At 38.5% G+C, this 19,465-nt stretch overlaps 1 protein-coding gene and 1 long non-coding RNA gene across 7 annotated transcripts in view; one reads left to right on the top strand and one right to left on the bottom strand.

Annotated features, from left to right (window-relative positions):
• DIP2C (disco interacting protein 2 homolog C) overlaps positions 1-19,465 on the top strand; it is a 302,091-nt gene that overhangs the window by 245,530 nt on the left and 37,096 nt on the right. For all 6 annotated transcript variants that reach the window (XM_071734774.1, XM_071734772.1, XM_071734773.1 and 3 more), the window contains 8 exons: positions 675-876; positions 2,470-2,579; positions 3,358-3,438; positions 7,001-7,124; positions 8,681-8,802; positions 10,887-10,998; positions 11,097-11,206; positions 13,947-14,077. In XM_071734774.1, coding sequence (XP_071590875.1) covers positions 675-876; positions 2,470-2,579; positions 3,358-3,438; positions 7,001-7,124; positions 8,681-8,802; positions 10,887-10,998; positions 11,097-11,206; positions 13,947-14,077 — 992 coding nt within the window. The remainder of the gene's footprint in view (positions 1-674; positions 877-2,469; positions 2,580-3,357; positions 3,439-7,000; positions 7,125-8,680; positions 8,803-10,886; positions 10,999-11,096; positions 11,207-13,946; positions 14,078-19,465) is intronic.
• Positions 14,961-19,075, bottom strand: LOC139792056 (uncharacterized). The gene is made up of 3 exons (XR_011724127.1): positions 18,815-19,075; positions 17,653-17,757; positions 14,961-17,542 (listed from the first exon to the last, which is right to left on the bottom strand). It is a non-coding gene; the product is annotated as an uncharacterized lncRNA (long non-coding RNA).

Below are 19,465 nucleotides of genomic sequence, written 5' to 3'. Positions count from 1 at the left end.
AATTATGCAGCGCACTCCTCTTGTCAGACAATGAAATGGTAATTCTAAGATTCAAAAATGCTTATTTTTCAGATTTTCATTCAACAGATTCTTTTTCAAGTGGATAGCTTTGTAGTTTTCCCTTATATTGTACCAGTTCCCATTCCTGCATGAGCCTCTTTTACAAAGCAATCGGGAGTAAAACATTTATTATGTTAGAATATTTTTTTAAATTATAAGCTATAAACATCGGTTATATGGTGATATACAGGCAGCTTTTGAAATTTTTCTTTGCTCTGGTGGACTGGATGTTATGTTGACAGGAATCCTTTGAACTCTAATGCTAGGAAGTGCAGCAGTTAAAATCAGTTTCACACAAGTTGCCAGGCCATCTTAATAATAAATCTCCAGATTAAGTGCTACTAACTTGTGCCTAATGGATGCCTAGGTAGCATTTTGTAGCAGATTTCTACATATTTATCACCAGGTTTTTGTTTTCTTTTATATCTTCTGGAATGAGTATAATACCATCAGTGTTACATTTCTGTTCACCTGTTCCCACTGAAAAGAACCTCCTTATCACTGACATTGCCAGTTAATTATTAGGGTTGTTTTATGCTGTAATTCAGAACATTTACTTATTGAATGATGAAAAATTAGCCTTCCATTAAAATCAACTTCCTGATTTTTTTTAGGCTATTGACAGTATTCATCAAGTGGGAGTCTACTGCTTAGCACTCGTACCAGCAAACACACTTCCCAAGACACCTCTGGGAGGAATACACCTGTCAGAAACCAAACAGCTCTTCTTGGAAGGATCTCTGCATCCTTGTAATGTTCTGATGTGTCCCCACACGTGTGTAACAAACCTGCCTAAACCAAGGCAAAAGCAACCAGGTAAGATGAGTGAAGACAAAGGGACCATGAGTTAAATTGGTGTTCACAGTACTGTAGAGAGCAGGTTCAAGTAACTGTTAATGCAGGTAAGAATCAGCTCAATCAGCTCTTCCTGTTAAATATTCTCTCTTGGTTAGGACATCATTGGTTTTGGCAGAAGCTAGAAGTGCCTTCACAAAGAATGCAAGGAGAGATGCTCCAAAACCCTAAGTTCAGTAAAGATGAAGACATTTTTATCACTTAACAAGGCACTGCTGAGATCAGACCTGGAGTTGGAATCATAGAATCATAGAATGTTAGGAGTTGGAAGGGACCTCTGGAGATCATCAAGTCCAACCCCCTGCCAAAGCAGGATCACCTAGGGCAGGTCTTGAAAGTCCCTAGAGAAGGAGACTCCACAATCTCTCTGGGCAGCCTGTGTCAGTGCTCTGTCACCCTTATAGTGAAAATGTTTTTCCACATGTTGAGTTGGAGCTGCCTGTTCTTTGTACATTACTGGTCAGTTATGTTCAAAGAGGAGGGACTGGGACTGAAACAGAGAAAGATAAAATCTTTGCTTATTTGAAGGCTGAGTTTGTAAAGAAGAAACAGACAGGAAGAGGACTGTTGACACTAAATAACAGTGTGGAAAGAAGAGCAAATACTTCAAAACTGGTCATGAATAAATTCAATCCAAAGCCTAGGATAAAAGTTTTTATATGAGTAGGGAGGTTCTGGATTATTCTTACAGCAGGTATATTTAAGGGGAAAACCCTAACTAGTTTTAAGATGATTCTTAAAAAATTCTGCCCCACTCTGAAAAATATTGGATGAAATGGTACAAAAAGGCTCAGCAGACTGAGAAAGTCCTTGTAGTTTGCTGTAGTCCAGTCTCTGGCAAATTTTAGCACATTTATTACCTTTAATGCAATCACAGATTTTAGTACTCTATGAATTTCAGTGATTTCTGGATCTGTAGCCTCAGGCTTAAGACATGAATTCAGCTACTTTAGACTAAGTGTTGGTTACTTAGCACTTGAACATCAGCTTGTAATAGCAAGTGATTTTACCCTCTTGAATATCTCAAACGTGGGGCCTGCCCATCTTTAATTCAGTGCAAATTTGACAAAATCATCAGCTTGTTTCTTTATTTAAAACATTTGGACAAATGTTTCAGAAATCAAAACAGATGCAAGAAATCAAATGAGATGAAAGTTAGCCCAGGGAGCAGGAGAGATGGGAAAAAACTGTCCCTGCAGCATGGATACATATCATCTGGTTGTAGGCACTTGAATGAACATGCCTAAATTAGGAGCTGATCATTTCCAAAGATTCCTCCTATCAAGGCAGACAAGACATGTCCCTGGCTGTAGAGAGCCCATGCTAAATGGACTCCTCAGTTAGACACGTTTAGAGAGGATGAATCCAGGCCTTCTTATCTTCCAGCTGCTTCTGGTCCATCAATGAAAGTTTATCTCAACAAAGATGTGCTCAAGGTTTGGTGTTGTGGATATCAATGAGGAAAATATCATGTAATGCAAAAGAACTAAAAAATATTTTAATCTACAAGCAAAGGATTTTTATTGCACTTTGCACATTTCTTCTTTATTCTAGAAATTGGCCCTGCCTCTGTGATGGTGGGGAACTTGGTCTCTGGAAAAAGAATTGCACAGGCCAGTGGTAGAGATTTGGGGCAAATAGAAGATAATGACCAAGCCAGAAAGGTAAGCTAAACTTTCCCAGTTCATTTTATATTTAGCTAGTTGGATTCAGGACATCTAGCAATACCTAGCTTGTATTACTATTATTGCAAAATTTGTTGATGGGTTTTTAAAATTCAAATGGAAATATTTCAGAGCTGCCTTTACAGATAAATACAAAATAGACAGGAGGAGGAACATCACTGCATTTCATTTATGTGGAATCTTTTTTTTACAAATTTACATTGCAAAAGAGAACAAATATGGTGGAAAGAGCTAATGGGGCTTCTGCCAGAAATCACCCTCTGTTATATCTTTTTTACTAGTTCAAGTAGAGTCCAGAAAATTTTGTTTGCATAAATAGTCTTGACCTTACTTCTTGTTATTTTGATCATGTAAAATTAAGTTGAAATTTAACTCTTTCGGGGGCTTATGTGAGTAATTAAATTAGGAAGTTGTAAGCTGCATAAGTATTTATATATTTATGGTAAAAAAAGAGAACAAGCTAAAGAATTAAAATTGTGTTTAAATACAAAGATCTCAGCAAGAACTGAGCTTTGAAAGTGTATATAACAATCCCAGCTTCACTTTCAGAGAAGCACTGCTACCATGAAAAAACACCTTGCTATATATAAATCTGTGTGATGACAAAAGAATTAATTCATTTTTAGTGCTTCTGTGTATTGATGTAAAATGTAGCATATAAATAAGAAAGACATAGCTGAACTAGCAAAAATAGTTATCTGGTTCTTAAAGCCAAAAAGTTACTTAGTGTCATGACTATCACTCTGCTTTTTTTTAGTTTCTCTTCCTCTCAGAAGTGTTGCAGTGGAGAGCTCAGACCACTCCTGACCATGTCCTTTACACTCTACTCAACTGCAGGGTAAGGAGCTCAGAGTGTTACTGTGACAGGCTGAGGTGTGGAAAATGGCACTGGTCCTTCAGCTGTACCTGCTCAGGCCATGGCTGAGGGCCACCTTTCTTTTCCTTTTCCCATTAATACTCAGCTGATATATTTAATGTTCATTGAGGCAGAAAGGAAAAGAGAATAACCATTGCCCGTTGTCAAAATATAGATTGCATTTGTATCACTGTACCTTACACATTTCTCATATCTTTTTTCACCAGTTTCCCGTTTATTTTTCCACCCCAGCTGGGGGTGAACTGAAACTCCAAATCTGTTTCAGTACTGATTGTTCGTATACCAAGTAGTTTTTTAATACTGCTCACCATCCTGAAACCCAATTTGAAAAGCTCAGCCTTGACAAAATCAAAGCATTTCTCTAAATAAAATAATGCTTGTTGGTTTTGAGACTGGACCATCTGTGGGAGATGTGAGAATGAGAAAGGGAAATGAAGAGAAGAGGTATGTCCAGAATCCAACCATGTCAGCAGAGCCTACATGAGGTGCCAGCTTGGTACAGCATTTAATTGCTTATCAAAAATTAATGCATGTCACATGGTGTACAGAACTTGGCTTTACTGAGAGTGGGTGATTAGGTACTTCCTAGATGATTGTAGATGACAAATCAATGATTTCCAAGACCACTAAAGAATGAAATTGATTTGAAGCCTTCCCACCACAGTACATCTGGACACGAGGAAAACAGAAGTAGTGGTGAGGTTCCCCAGGAGAGAAGGGGCCTGGAGTGATGCTATTCCCCTGGGCCACCTGGAGTAGCTGCTGTTGTCTCAGCCCATGTCATTGCTATGCAATTTTTTCTGGGTTCTTAAACCTCCAGTAATTTGTAAACTTTTGTAACATGACTACTTACTGTATTTACAGAATATGCTTCCCCAGCCCATATTGCAATGTTGGTACTAAAGTTGAGTTTGAGGCTACCAATAAGACATTAAATGACCTTTTCAAAATGCAGATTAATAGTTAATATTATGTGAACATGTGTAACTTGACAGATAATCGTTCTGTCCTATAAGTTAGGAGCAAAGATGTGGTGAGAGGATATGTACTGTCCCATCTCCTCCACACAGGCTGTTTGCTTTTCAGCTCCAAGTAAAGTTAGACTTCCCATGCTGGCAGAAGAGTTCAAACAGTGGGAGAGAAGGACACAATGTGCAAAACAAGGATAAACAAAATACTTTATCATGACACAGAGGTGAAAAATAGTTGAATTTTGAAATACAGTTTCTTCACAACTCTCAGTGTGCAGTATCTTATCATATGAAATTTGTTTGAGAGATGTAATTCTTTATGAAGAGATGTAAAGTTTTATGAAAAGGAGTGACAAGTTTGGTGTGGTTTAGCCTGGGAAAGTCTTATTACCCATCATGAATTTTAGTTTGGTTTGTAACTTCACATTTTTTTGTCTTCCTTGCATACTGTCTGTACACTTTGTACTAAAACATCCAGGCATCTTGCAATGGATGAGTCATAGAAATCCAATGAGATTAGTGATTTCCTGTAACCCAAGATTTTTGAGAGTTTGAAATATTTCAAAATTAGGACAGTGCATTGTTTTGAGTGTGTGTCATGAAGGATTGCAACACCTTTACATTGATATAAAAGACCCAAAGGGAATGGTTGCCTGGTGCTTGCCAATGATTCTTGTCCAGCAACAGTGTTCTTCTTCCCTGCACTTCATACAAACACTGTCTTTCCACTGGTTCATGTGCAGCAAGTGCCAGAAGTCTTAAATGTAAACAAGTTTTGCATAAATTTAATACTTACGGCAGTTCCCTTTTTGTGTCTGTGGGGCTTCTGATGCACATGGGAATATAAAGGATCCTTCTTCCTATGACTGTGCAAACAGGCACTTCTTTAAAAGAAGGAGCAAAGATTTTAAGTACATTCCTGCTGGCAGGTCTGCAGTGCCAGGGAAGTAACTTTGGGTCACTTTGGCCATATTTAAGGCTAGAAAAATGGAAGGCATCTATAGCCCATCATCAATATAGTTGCATATGTTTTCAGAGGAAACTTAGTGAAATGATCTCTGCATTTTCCAGAAGACTAATTAAAATTTCTTGAAGAACACTTCAGTAAGTGTGATTGCTGAAGATGGTGAAGAGGAATGCTAAGCTCTGGCTTTGTCCTTTTTATTTTTAGTTATGTTGTCCTCTTTGTTGACAGTTTATAGTAAAATCTGCAAATGCCAAGTGCCTGGTAACATGCCCCTACTTCCAGTGCTAGACCTTCATCACACTGCTCTCTCCTCTCTCAAGCTTGTGGTCAATAAATGTCAAAGTGGTATGTGGGGTGGTGATGGTGCATAGAAACCAGCAATCAGGACAAATGCTTATTATTCACTGCCTTGTCAAAATAGAGTGTAAAAAATATTTATTTAAAACAGTAGACCTTTTTGCTTTTTCTCTTAATTAGTGATACAATATTTTTATGTCATTGCATTGCATTTTGATACATTGCTCTTTTTAAGTTTATATATTTATATTCTTACCCTTTGTTTTCCCAATACTTTTTCAGACTCCCTATTTTTTTAAGTAAACTTAGTGCTTGTGATACCAGGTATATCAATGCAGTACCAGAGACTGAAGTGCCCTTTTCCTTCAAAATAGGTGCACAAGCAGAGGTGCAGCCTGCCCCATACTAGCCTGTCCCTTTATCTCAGCCCAGACCTGGACAGAACAACTCTAGGCTCTGTCTGTCCTGCATGTTTATTTTTAGATTTCTCTTCTGAAGTGTCAGTTTTGGTAGTGAATCTTGTGATACAGATGTGTGTATTTCTCTAAATATGTATTTGTGAGGGCACATACACACACAGATATATACTTAATAAATGCAAGAACTGGAACACTCATCCAATTTAAAACACTATTTGTTTAATAATTTGGGGTTAACTCTAATTGTAGTGCTTCAAAAAAACAGTATGTAGCACATTGTCACTTGCTATTTTGTCCACTCTGACCAGACTTTCTCAAATCCAACAACTGTCTTTTGTCTCTCTCTGTTTCATTCATATGCATGTGCTTAGCTTTTGTTCCAGACTAATTCTTTTCCCTGTCACAAAGTATTGTTTTCTCCTGTGTCTTTTGTCTTTTGAAGTATTTCTGCTGTGCCATTTGGCTTCACTCCAGCATGTAGACAATGAAGTGCAATTTTCAGGATTGCTTTCTGCAGATTCTCCAAATTTTTACAGGTACCATAAAGACACATTCCTGGCTGTAGCAGGAATGCTGCCTCTGCAGCAAGGGCAGTGCAGGTTACATGGGCAGGATATGAGAATATTATTGTACTCTCTTGCTTGGATTGAAAACACTGTTGAGGGCAGAAGGCACAGAGAAAGGAAAAGAACATTGTTCTGCTTTTTGTCATTCCAGCTACAGTTTAGCATAGGGCTGAAGGTTTCTGTATTTGTTACTCGCATGACGTATTATGGCTGCACCTCATCCAGTAACTTCTAAGGTGTGGAGGAAATGTGTTTCAGCACATTGCATTTTCATCTGTGACATTTATCTTTCTTCCTGTGCAGGGAACAATAGCCAACTCACTAACATGTGTCCAACTACATAAACGGGCTGAAAAGATTGCTGTTATGTTGATGGAAAGAGGACATTTACAAGATGGAGACCATGTGGCTTTAGTCTACCCACCAGGTAAAGAACTGCCCTGTTCAGTACCTTGGTAGTCCCAAAAGGTTATCAAGATCCTTTAACAAAATGTATTTGCCTTATGTATATTTCTTTGAACTTAGTCAAACATAAACAGGTTTCTCTTTATGTATGCACACAGATGTATGGACATAGATGTTATTTCAGATTAAGATTAAATTGTGGTTTTAAAACCTTTCTCTTATAAGCAGTCAAATATAAGCTTTTCTTTGAATGTGCTGGAAATACACTATTTTACAAGCACACAGTTCTTTACCACATTTCATCTGCTGAGTGTTCTTAGATTCACCTGTTGAATTTCCTTTCAGGAGGCTGTTACATAAGGGCAAAGAAGCAATACCTAGGAAGTATTCCATGCTTTTTTAGAGTAGAGATATGCAGATCATTAAGAAATACCTAATTATAATCACTATTTATCTATAGATTTTTAACATAGACATCTCTCTGTGGCTTGGCCTTTCATGCTTTGACATAAAGGCCCTTAAGCGTGTGTTAACTGGTATCATGTTCGACATTTGCTTGAAATTATTTCTGATCTAGTGCTGCTCTTTTATCCTTAGCATTTCATGTGTGTTGGTGAAATAAACAGTCTGATTTAAGGTGTGTATTGTGATATTTGGTGTGTAAGGGCTGCAAGACTGGTTACATCTTTGTAGCTTATAGGAGTAATTTCTCAGTGGTTAATATGAGCAAATCTTTTCTACAAAAGATTTTTTTCCTGTTTTCTGTATTACACTTTCTATGAATAAAACATTTCACTGAAGGAAAAAAGATCTATCAGTACTTTTCCACTGAAAGAATAAAACAGCCCCTATTGTCATCTTGCCACAGCCTGTGTACAGCACTAGGAAGCTATCAAACAACAGATCAACAGTATTCAAGGGGACCTTCTGCTGTTGTCTGTTCAGCCTTTTTAGGTAGCCTTATGTGTGCTGACCACAGTCTGTCACCTGCAGTTAATATTTATATAGAGCAACACTTAATTTTGTGTCACAAGTAAGACTCAAAATCATGAGTCCTTTTTTTTTTATTGTAAAATTTCAGGTAGGTAAGTCAAAGCTGCATATCTGACATTAAAAATGACAGGAGAAAGGCAGTAATTAATGAAAACTGCAGATATTCTTTCTTCAGCTGACAGAACAGGCATCATCCTACCTCATCCTTTTCCTAGGGCATCCCTCTTCTTTTAGACTCCCATTTGTCTTTAAAGGTAAATTTAGGATGAGACTTAATCTTTAGAAATCAGTCTTTTTAACAAGTTACTTCCTGATCATAGAAGTGGAGTTCACCTAAATGATGGTATCTGGCTGCAGCTTTGTGTCGCCTTTGCTTCCTCCTGCTCTGAGGAGCAGCACGATTGAAAAGAGTCAGTGAAGCTGAACAAATACTGACAAGGGGCTGAAAAAGAAGTCTGTTAAAGGGCTTAGTCGCTCATTTAACCTTCTGAGTTGAGTTCCAAGTAATATTTATGCTGACATAAGTGTCTGTGATTAAATGATTTGATTTTCAGGGGAGGATTTTTTGTTTTGTTCTTCATGCAGGAATAGACCTGATTGCCGCGTTTTATGGATGCCTGTATGCAGGCTGTGTGCCAATAACAGTTCGACCTCCACATCCCCAGAACATAGCAACAACATTACCTACAGTGAAGATGATTGTGGAGGTGAGCACTTGCCTGGAAGTGCACAAGTAGATTAAAGGGGTGATGGATCAGCATAGACTTTTGGAACAGTAACTTTCATGGGTGGTGGTGTCAGTTGAAGTGTTGTATTCCTTCCAAAATTCATTACTTCTGTGCATTGCAAGGTGAACACTGCTTGTCACCACACAACCTTCTGACTTCCACTGTTATATTTTGCCACAGTTATGCTAGTCTTGTCAAGAAATAAATTTTAAACTCTTTCTTGTATTTAGTTATGAATGGTAGGATTCCTCACCTGATGATGCTACATTGAATGGGGATAATGACCTGTTAGGGATTTGGGCTCAGCTCTGTTGTTTTGCTCTGTTATGCTGTATGTCTACATAGCACCTTTGGAAGTCAGTAAGAATAACTTCTGAGCAAAATTTGTGCTATGTATTTGTGTTTTGGTGAATAACTGATGGCAGTAAAATATAACATTGAACCCAATTTCCAGCCATTGCTACCAGTAGCTACAATGTCTTCTTTCTGCTTCCCACCATCCCTACATGTTTAACTCTTACCTTGGTACTCTCCAGGAATGCACATTCTGTATTTTCATGAACCTCCTCATCTTCCATATAATTCCTTAGAGGGATAACAACCACCAACTCTTGAAATTCCTTTTGGTTCATGGCTTCACTGTGTCCCAACTCAAGATTGTAATAGATTAGCTATGTAAGAATGACCTTGCCTTGCCATGATAGTGACATGATTGGATTGAGGGATGCAGCAGTGGCTTCATTTTTCTTCACTTTCAGCATGAAATATGTAGATTGTTGATACAGAGAAATAATTGAGTTAGAAGAAGTAGAGGCTGGATCAGTGCTTATATGTTCCTAACTCTCATATGTTTTGCAAAGTTGACCTCCAATAGAGCACTCTACTGATTTCTTTAGGTTAAAGAGTGGAAGTTCAGAGTGCAATGAAATGTCTCAGGTTCTGTTAACAAAAAAATTCACAGAATCACAGAATTGTCACAGTTGGAAATTAAGATCACTGAGTCCAACTATCAGCCCAGGAAAAACTACCATGCCCACTAGAGCATGTCCTGAAGTGCCTCATCTGCACAGTTTTTGAATCCCTTCAGGGATGGTGACTCCACCACCTCCCCAGTAAGCCTGTCCAGTGCCACTCTCCTCCTGATACCCAGTCTAAACCTCCCCTAGTGCAACTTCAGGCCATTTCCTCTGGTCTTATCATTGTTTACTTGGGAAAAGAGGCCAACACCCACTGCATTACAACCTACTTAGGTAAATTTGCACAGATTCTCAAAGTTTGAGCATGGTGCTGCGTTTTCAGTTTTTCTTCTCCACTGTCTTCAGTGATAAGCAGTGTTCATATTTATGTTTGTCTGAAATACAAGGTTTCTTAAATACATTAATTTTTAATAATCAGTAAGGAATATTTTTGTACTAGCTGCTTACATGACTTTTAAAATAGCAGCTCTAAAAGGAGAGCATCTTCCACATTTGTCACCAAAAATCCAGTGCAGATGATGTTTGCAGTAAACTCACCATTTCATTTCGTAGTGCCACTTGCACAATTTCTGCTCTAGTGTTACTTTTGCTGATAACAGAAGAGTTCCCAGTGGTTTATCATCAGCACAGGAATTGGAAATATATGGCTAACATAAAATTGACTTCAGACAGTAAAATTAGTCATGTAAATATACATTAGTCATGTAAAAATTGGATTATTGTTTATAAACCAAGTTATATTACCATCACATAGGAAATGTTCTGATCAGAATCTTCTGTACTGGCACTGTGGGTTGATAACTGACATAATGTGTTAGAAAATGCACATTCTTACAATTAAGATGCCTTAAGTTTCATTATAAGACTCCTCTGGAAGTGCAATTTTCGTGTAATTTGTAAAACTCACATGACACCATCTGCTTTGTGAGCTGCATTTTTTGTGCATCTTCCCCGCTCCTGATTGGAAAACATAAGACTAATATACTCGTGTCCTGTTCTGGCAGAAAATAAATCATGGTCTTGCTCATTCTTGTGAGAGAATTAGTCAGTACCCATTGTGGTTTTATTTATTTCTTTAATTCCTAGGTGAGCCGCTCTGCCTGCTTAATGACCACACAATTAATATGCAAATTGTTACGGTCGCGAGAGGCAGCAGCAGCAGTGGATGTCAGAACATGGCCTCCGGTACTGGATACAGGTGAGTATTAAGGACAGGGGACCTCTTTGTCTTCTCAAGCACTCAGAGGTCTGTCGTGGGAGTAAGATCCACACATTTTCTCTCTCTATTTTCACCAGACGATTTGCCAAAGAAGCGGCCTGCACAGATCTACAAACCTTCTAACCCTGAAACGCTTGCTTACCTTGACTTCAGTGTCTCCACAACTGGCATGCTAGCAGGGGTAAAGGTAGGGACTTCTTTTTAAACCTGGCATTCCTGCTGTCACACCTGGCTGGCTGGTGGTACATTACTCCTGATTTGTAACTCCTCTTGATTTGTGGTAATAGAAATTTAATTGCTTCCTCTCTTGCGGTCATTATTTAATTCCATTAACATGAAATTAGTTCTTCTGGACTCTCTATGGTACTGTGTGTGGCCAGTTTAGCCCTTCTCCTCAGACTGAAATTTTCATTCCAATACCCATGAGCTTGTCTGCCTGAAGCGTTCTTCAACTGACGCTTCTGTTATTTCCATTTTATGAAAGAAATGAAGCTGCCATTCTTTTTCTACTTGCTCTAGTGCCCATTTATTGTCTCCTCCTTACTGCAGCTCAGCTACTGGCCCTTGGTTTTCAATATTCTCTTCTTCATGTAATAAGGGAAACTGCTGATGTCTCTGATATAATCACCTCGTACAATACTAGAGTAAGCAGTAAAAAATTCACTGGTGGATTTGTTTGATAAGCTTAGACTTCTTCAGCTCTGTTCTGCCATTTTTCCAACCCTCTAGCCACAGTTCATCAAAGCTGTTCTACCTAGCTGCTAACCTACTATTATTCCAGTGTTGGCTTCACCAACATACAGGCAGAGGTAAAATCACTGTCTTATTCTTAACTGTTACTTTCTATCTGTTGCATATCCAAGTATTATGATTACTTCAGCAATCTCTGCTGATCTATCACACTTATAGCCTATATTGAATTCCTTATACTCTTTGGCATCATCCATCTATTTTAAAAAGCTGTCAACATATTTTATAAGCAAAGAAAAGCATAATTTTTCCAGTTTCCAGATGGGGAAACTGAAGCATAGAGCTGTGATGACCAGCCTAAGGTTTACTGATGGCAGACCAGATGAGCAGGGGTTGAGGGTCGCATATTGGGCACTCTTGGAAGATTCTTTTCATCCAACTTTAAATAGCTACAATGCCTATAGATGTGGACCAGTCATTGGGCTCCTCAATAATCAACAGAGAGAAGCAGGGACTTTTAGTGTGCAATTTATCTGACTTAGCTTGAAATATCTATTTTTGAATGGGGTGAATGTCACATAAGTCTTCATTTCTTCCAAAGGGAGCCTTAAATGATTGTTTCAGATGCAGTCACCCATATTAAATCACATCTGAATGGCACCTTATCAGACTTGCTGAAATGACTGCTAACTATGCAGAGTCAGTATTTGGAGAGTTTCAAAGATAGTGAAAAGCAGGGCAAGTTCACAAACCTTTTCTTCATGTGGCTAAAAGAAAAACCAGATAAATCTGTTAAGGAATTCTTGATTAGTCTCTGATATTTGGGTCACAAAGCCTCAAGATCTCTGACTCAGTGGGTTTATGTAAACAGTTACCATCTGCAAGCTCATTACTAGTGGCTGATTAATTATAAAGAGATCAAATATATATTCATAATGCAGTAGTGCTAAAGTAAAAAAAATAGCTAAACAACATATGTGGCTTCTGAAAAGTTGATAAATGTTTTGTAATCACTTTGGAAGTCGTAGATTACAATTATGTTTGTTCTCAACTTTTGCAATAGCTTGCACCCAGGATGGTGTAAAAACTCAGAGTATCATCACTCCTGGACCTGTAGAGTTCCGTTCAATCCTGTGTGAAAAACTTTTCTTGTATCATCTAGAATAGAATTAATCTCTGCAATCTGCAGATGATCACCATGTGGACACCTGTTTTGCGCTGGTCCTTTTGCATCCTTTGGAACATCTCCAGGATCATCTATGGCTTTTATTAGCAGTAGGGAATAGTAATTTCTGGGAGTAAGCTTTACTCCCATTTACCTTAAAATCAAACAAATTTTACCTTCCAAGTGCCTGTTCCCATCACGGACTCGTATCAGTGTGCAGATCAAAGATTGGATGAGTTAAATCCTATCCAGGGTGTATTGCTAACATAAGCATATTGTTACTAACAGAGAGGACAAAGATTAAAAGATGTAATTCTGTTCCCACTGTAGTTAGAACTTGTAAGCCAGGATGGGTGAGAGTAGGAGACTAACTCTAGAGAGTAGGTAACACTAAAAAACTAAAACAAAAAATCAGAATAATTTCCTTTTGATGTCTTTTTTTGTTGATTTTGTTTGTGTCTTCTTTCTGCTTGGTTTATCTCTGAGAGCTTTCCTACAAAGATTTTAAGTGCCCATTTCTCAGTTCAGAGCTGACTAGCATGAAGACGTTTTACTGAATCTCTACTATGGTTCTACTAGGGATCTTTGTCACTGAATTATCAGGTCCTTAGTACCATTTTGCATGCAAAATCCTCTTGAATATAAAAAGTGTATTAGCATTTTTAATTTATTGTATTAAGAAATATGTACTTAGAAATGGGTTACTTATGATCAGCAAAACACTTAATTCAGATTCTGCAGTCCATCATTCTTTTGTTCTTTCAGAAAGTTTAGTTTGCAATACAGCCTAGAGCACATCTTGAAACCACTCACAGCTTTCTCCCTAAATCACTTCAAACTTATCATTCATTCTGTCTCCCATCCCCTTTCACAGTTACACACATGGATGTCCTCTTGAAGGAAAATTATGTTTTCTTAGCTATAAATTACATGTGTGTTTACACTGAGCACAAAGTCAATATTTATTTGTTCTATTTATCCTGTAACTGATTTAAGCACTTGACACAGTTTGGGAATGAGCCTTCTGAATGACATAGTTGATCATTTTAATTACTTTGCTGTTGTCTTTCAGATGTCTCATGCAGCCACTAGTGCCTTTTGTCGTTCTATTAAGCTGCAGTGTGAGCTTTATCCCTCCCGAGAAGTCGCCATCTGCTTGGACCCCTACTGTGGGCTTGGGTTTGTCCTCTGGTGCCTCTGCAGGTGAGGTTTCTCCTCAACTTTTTGAAATACCATTTCCATTGTATTATAACACAAAAAAAACTTGAGCAGTAGAAGCACAGGAAGAACAGACAATACCTCTGGGACTGACATGGGCTATTGGGATTGCTGGAAGCTGTATGTGGATTGCTGTCCTGAGAATCTGCTTTCTGGGTCATGGCCGTAAGTATTCAGACTGAGGAGTGCAGAGCACCAACGTATCTGGTCAGGGACCTGCTACCTGCTGTCTTACTGCTGTCTCTGCAGAGTCTGGCTAGTTTTATTTGATGAAGGCAGCACTCTATCAATATTACCTTAAGGAAGTGTTTTCTTGATGTCCTCCTCTAAATTCTCTGTCTGAAAGCATCAGTGGATATCAGGGACTTCCTCTTTTCTGGGACTGATGGACGTGATTTTTGCAGAGATATGGAAGTGTATTTTCATGCAGAAGGATACTACTATGCCAGTGGCAAAGCTATCAGAAACTCCCCCACATATTTCTAGTGAAATGTGAGTCAGCTTTTTTTGTTAAGAATTTTAAAAATCTAATAATTCTGTCAGTCTCTATACCTGAGGGAAGTTACAGCTCAGCACTGAAAGCAGTTCCTTTGATTTTTATTTTTTTTTTTATTTGTTTTGTTGTTTGGTTTTTTTTTAAGTTAGCTGAGTTGATGCAGAGACAAAGGGAAAGCCCTGTGGGAGTGCTAATGGAGAACATTTTTATGAAGATATCTTTGAGTCATAGTAGTGCTACATCTTTGCTTCCTCCATAGAAAGTTCCATGGTGTTATCAGTCCTGCTGGTTTTAGTTACTAAAATGGAGATAATCCTGGGCAATAAAAATAGTTGGGATAAACTTTTTAACAATCCACTAAATACCTGAAGAAAGCATTATTTGACAACAATTGCAACAATTTGTTTTCATCATGTATGGTTTAATTAAAAGTAGGCTATTAAATATTAAGTGGGCCAAGGATCAACAGATTTATTTTAGTCATACTTGTTTTAATTCATTCTTGATTTAAATGATACCTACAGTAATATTATTTCAGAGTTTACATAAGATTAGAGATTTCTTTGTTTGGAAAAAATAACTTTTTTTTTTTCAACACCTTATTTCCCCAACACACAAAAAAAATTAAGGTACAAAAACCCTCAGAAAACCTTTCAGAAATATTAGGATTTTAATTTAGTCACTCTGTCTAAGGTAAAGCTTTTTATGTTGATTTTTTTAAGGTAGTTGAATATTTTTTATATAGATTCATGTGTTCCAGCATGCCTTGATATCAACACTGTTAGGCCTTCACTCTGCTGGGAGGTAAGGCAGATTTGTCCTGGGGAATTCAGTGAGGCCAGGGGAGAACTTCAGAGCACCAGAGGAAAGTTCAGCTAAGGAGTTAATTACTGTATGGAATACTGCTTGGACATGGAGCATCCATGAATAACTTATATGCAGCATTATGACAGAGCCATAAAATACAGATGAATGTTGACCTGTGCAAAACTCGAGTGATTTATGATGCCCCTATTTGAACATTTTCGACATATAAGCATTTACTGACCTTAGATCCTTCCTAGTATTCATCCTTCTAGGAAGAGAAAATTGGTTATGACTGGCAAGTGTGTAAAGGCAGTGAGCCTTTGGGAGAGAGCAATCAAGGTCTGTGCTCCTTTGTAGCTTAGAGAGGAATAGAAAATTTTATACTGTTTTCAAAGAAGAGAAAGGAAACAAGGCAGTTCAAGAAACTGAGATCAGGCCAGTAACACTCTACTTTCTTATATCAGTCTCTTCTTTGCAACTGCTCTCCTGTTCTTATAAAAGCAGAAAACTTGCAAGCTGCTTGCATTGCAGCTGTCATTTAGAGAAAGCCAGCATCAGATACAGCTTCATTAATTCCACTTAAATGCTTACATTTCATTACTCTTTTAGAAATCAGTGTTATTTGATGTGACAGCAAAAAATACAATCTCAAGGTTCTTAGACTCAGTCCGAATAAGCTTAAAATTTGCAACTTCGGATTTTACTCTTTGTTGTTTAGCATTCCCAAATATTTCCCCATATTTTAAAGCCCAGACTTCTACCTCAGAGGATTCTATTGTAAACTGATGATTATCTGTCACCATTCTCATTAATAAATTAATACATCTAATGGCTTATGGAAATGAACTTGGATCTTCAATTTTTGATCAGATAGGGGGTTTGAGAGTTAAATAGGATCTCTCTTCATCTTAGGAGCCCAGCAGGAAGAGAAAGCAACCTCCTGTGCTGGGGTGTAATTAAAATCACAATTACATTTTAATCCCTTTATTAACTAGACCAAAAGAGGCATTGACATAAAAGAACTAATCTTTTATCCCCGTTGTAGGTTCTTAGATGTTGTGCTGGCCTGCTCCACTGTGGTGCCCCAGAATGTCCCATTCTGTGCAGTCAAAGCTACTTAGGAAAGCTGCTGGAGCATGGAGCCAGCCCTTTGGTAAGTTTGGAATATATTGCATAGTTTTGCAAAGTTTTCATTTTTAAAAATTTATTATTTTATGGCCTAAAGGGTATAAAATAATAAAGAAAAGAAACCTTGCAAAGCAGAGCAATACATTTTTTAAAGAAGGGATTTACCACATTCCCTCTCAACTGGCTGCATGCTCCAGCAGGGTTTCCTTGGAACCTTTGTCATTGAACAGCACGTCCTGGGTGTGGCAGCAATCATCATCCCCATGTGAGTTCACAACCCCCACACTTCCTAATTTTAACAGAGTCTTACTAATGATTCAATAAAATAATACGTTGTAATAGAGTTTTTATATCTAATAATCTCACTTATTATTCTCAGTGATCCTAGTATTCTGTCTTGCACTGTGTTACATTTTAAAATGTATTACATTCCTTAAAAGAAAGAAAATTAAAACATCCTCCAATGCTAAAGAAAAACCAAATCAGTACTAAATCCCAAAAATCAAACATGCTTCCTGAAACTAAGATGTCCCTATCTTGATGCTGGTCACTGTGGGGCAGAGTAGAACATTATACAGTTCATTAATGAGGATTTAGTTAATTGATAGGTGCTGAGGGATGCAATAGAATAAGAATTTTTTCTCCACTTTAGCCCAGCTAAGCCAACCCATATTGCGATTGTGCTGTTAGTACTGGAAGATAAATTAAAAATTATGCACATTAATAATTTTAAAGAGATTATATATATTTTATCCGAAACTGATATTGTAGTAGTGCAATTCAGTAAGAGTTAGGCTGGACCAGATGAACAGAATTTTCCAGTCCACAATGGCCACATCATAAATAGTGTGACAACTGTCAAGTGGTCCTGGGAAGGCTTTTCATGTAAGCAGCACTGAAGTGGCTTTCTCCTGTCCTGCTCCTTCTCTCTCTGTTCCATAGCCACAAGCTGAACTTCCCAGTGGTGCTGCTGGGTAGCTTCTGCTGCAAGGTTTCTTCTTAAGCAAACTGGTGGAACTCTGCAAGAAGAAAAGAATTGCAGCGTTAACATGAGAATTGCATTGTAAAAAAATTCAGTGTGCTAGGACTCATCAATTATTGTTAGTTTTTTTAGATTAACTTGAAGTACCTGGAAGGCATGAGCATTTCACCCAATTTCCAGCCCACTTATTGCAAAATAAGGGAAGCCTCTCCATAAATGAAGCTTAAATGCCACATCAGGAAAGGGTAATTCCTACCTGAAAAGTGAAGGATATGAACGTAACTGATTTTTAAGACATGCTCTCCTGCTTTAAGCATTTAGATAGAGGGACTTTGTGTTGAAATGGCCCTGAGCACCCCAAGTTCCACTGAGTCACTGTATGATTCACACTCCTGGTGCTGCCTGGTGATGTGCTTGTGCTCAGGAGCAGTCAACAACAAAATTCCCAATGAGAAGTTACACATCAGTTCAGAAGTGCCCAGGAGCAACCTGGAGCCATGTTAGAAAACTTATTTTGTGAGGCTCAGAGATTGCTGAAACACCCATCTGAAAGGGGGAGGTTAAAGCCTTTGGAAGACGTGCCAGTCACAAGAGGTTTCAGTTAACCTCTGCTTCTTATTCTGGGCAGACAACACAGGAGCAGCAGGCACCACAGGAACAAAATAGCTGCCATTTCAGTATTAACCAAAGATACTTATGGATAGCTAATAGGGATACCAACACCAGAGCCTGAGTTAAAGCAGGGAGGTGGGTGAGCACCACTCTCACCAGCTCCCAGTAATCTGACGTGGAAGTAAAGACTGGACCTATTCTCAGCACCAGAAGCCTAATAAGCATTCTGGGTGAGATCTTCCTTTCCAGGATAATCTGTGTGCCCTACACAATGATGCTTTACTATACAGCAGTTGAACTTTCTAAGTGTGCTCACCATGTGCAATCATGCTGTTAGTGCACTGTATGGCAGCTGGGCATCTCTGGACTTTTCAGGTGGCGTGAGGTCCTTTACTTATTCTCAGAAAGCCCCTTTTTTGTGCATGTAGCACACAGAAGAAGGTTTCATTTTGGCCCAAGTCCTATGAAGCATTAGGTCAGACATATAAAACATTCTACTCCGTGACCTGTACTGTCCTTCCTATAAGCTCTGTTCCAGGTGGTTATGAAAGCTTTAGCTCAGTCCCATGCAGGTTCCCTCAGCATGCAGACTCTTCACAGGGCATGGCAACTCAATTATTTTGAGCTTTACCAAATGCCTGATTCTCATATCTGTCCCTTATCTACAGAAATGCAGAAACTAAATACATATACTTACAAGACTCAGCAGTACCCACTTGCCTTCTCCATTTAGGTGTAAAAGCAGCTCACGTTACCTGAGGACACCAGAAGCCGGGGAAGCTGTGGGTTGGTATCCTGCCAGAATGCAATTGCAAATTGCAGTTGTCTTTTGTCAGTATTTATTGCCCTGCTGAAATTTCTGGAACTATAATAAAGCCTCAGACTTCACTCTTGATCTGCCTCAGCACAACATGGGGTAAATCATTGATTCAGTGGAAGAGTGAACTGCCAGGATGACCTTCCCGGCACCTCCATATGCTGCCAAAACAGCCTGCCAGGCAGAGGAACTGGTGCTGTGATCAGATGGCATCCTCATACCAAAATATATCCTGGTGCATGTAACTCGAGTATTCCTGTCCTTGGGCAGCCCTTGCTTAGAGCAGACAGACAAGGCTCTTCACTTACTGCCAAAATCCAGGGCTTTGTCCACCACACAAATAGGTTTTTTTTCTCCAGATTGCTTTGCAATCCCATAAAATAAGATTGCAATTTTAAAAGATGATCTCTCACCTCAGCTACCACTTCATTTCACCCCACATCTACATCCCAAAAGTGACAAGATGATGCACAGATGCACTACAGTCACTCTCCATTTTTGTCTTCTTTGTCTACTCCTTTTGCATTTTCT

Source organism: Heliangelus exortis, chromosome 2 (assembly GCF_036169615.1).
Source record: "Heliangelus exortis chromosome 2, bHelExo1.hap1, whole genome shotgun sequence".
Taxonomy (NCBI): domain Eukaryota; kingdom Metazoa; phylum Chordata; class Aves; order Apodiformes; family Trochilidae; genus Heliangelus; species Heliangelus exortis.
The sequence above is the reverse complement of the archived record's forward strand: the minus strand, read 5'-3'. Positions and strand labels throughout refer to the sequence as shown.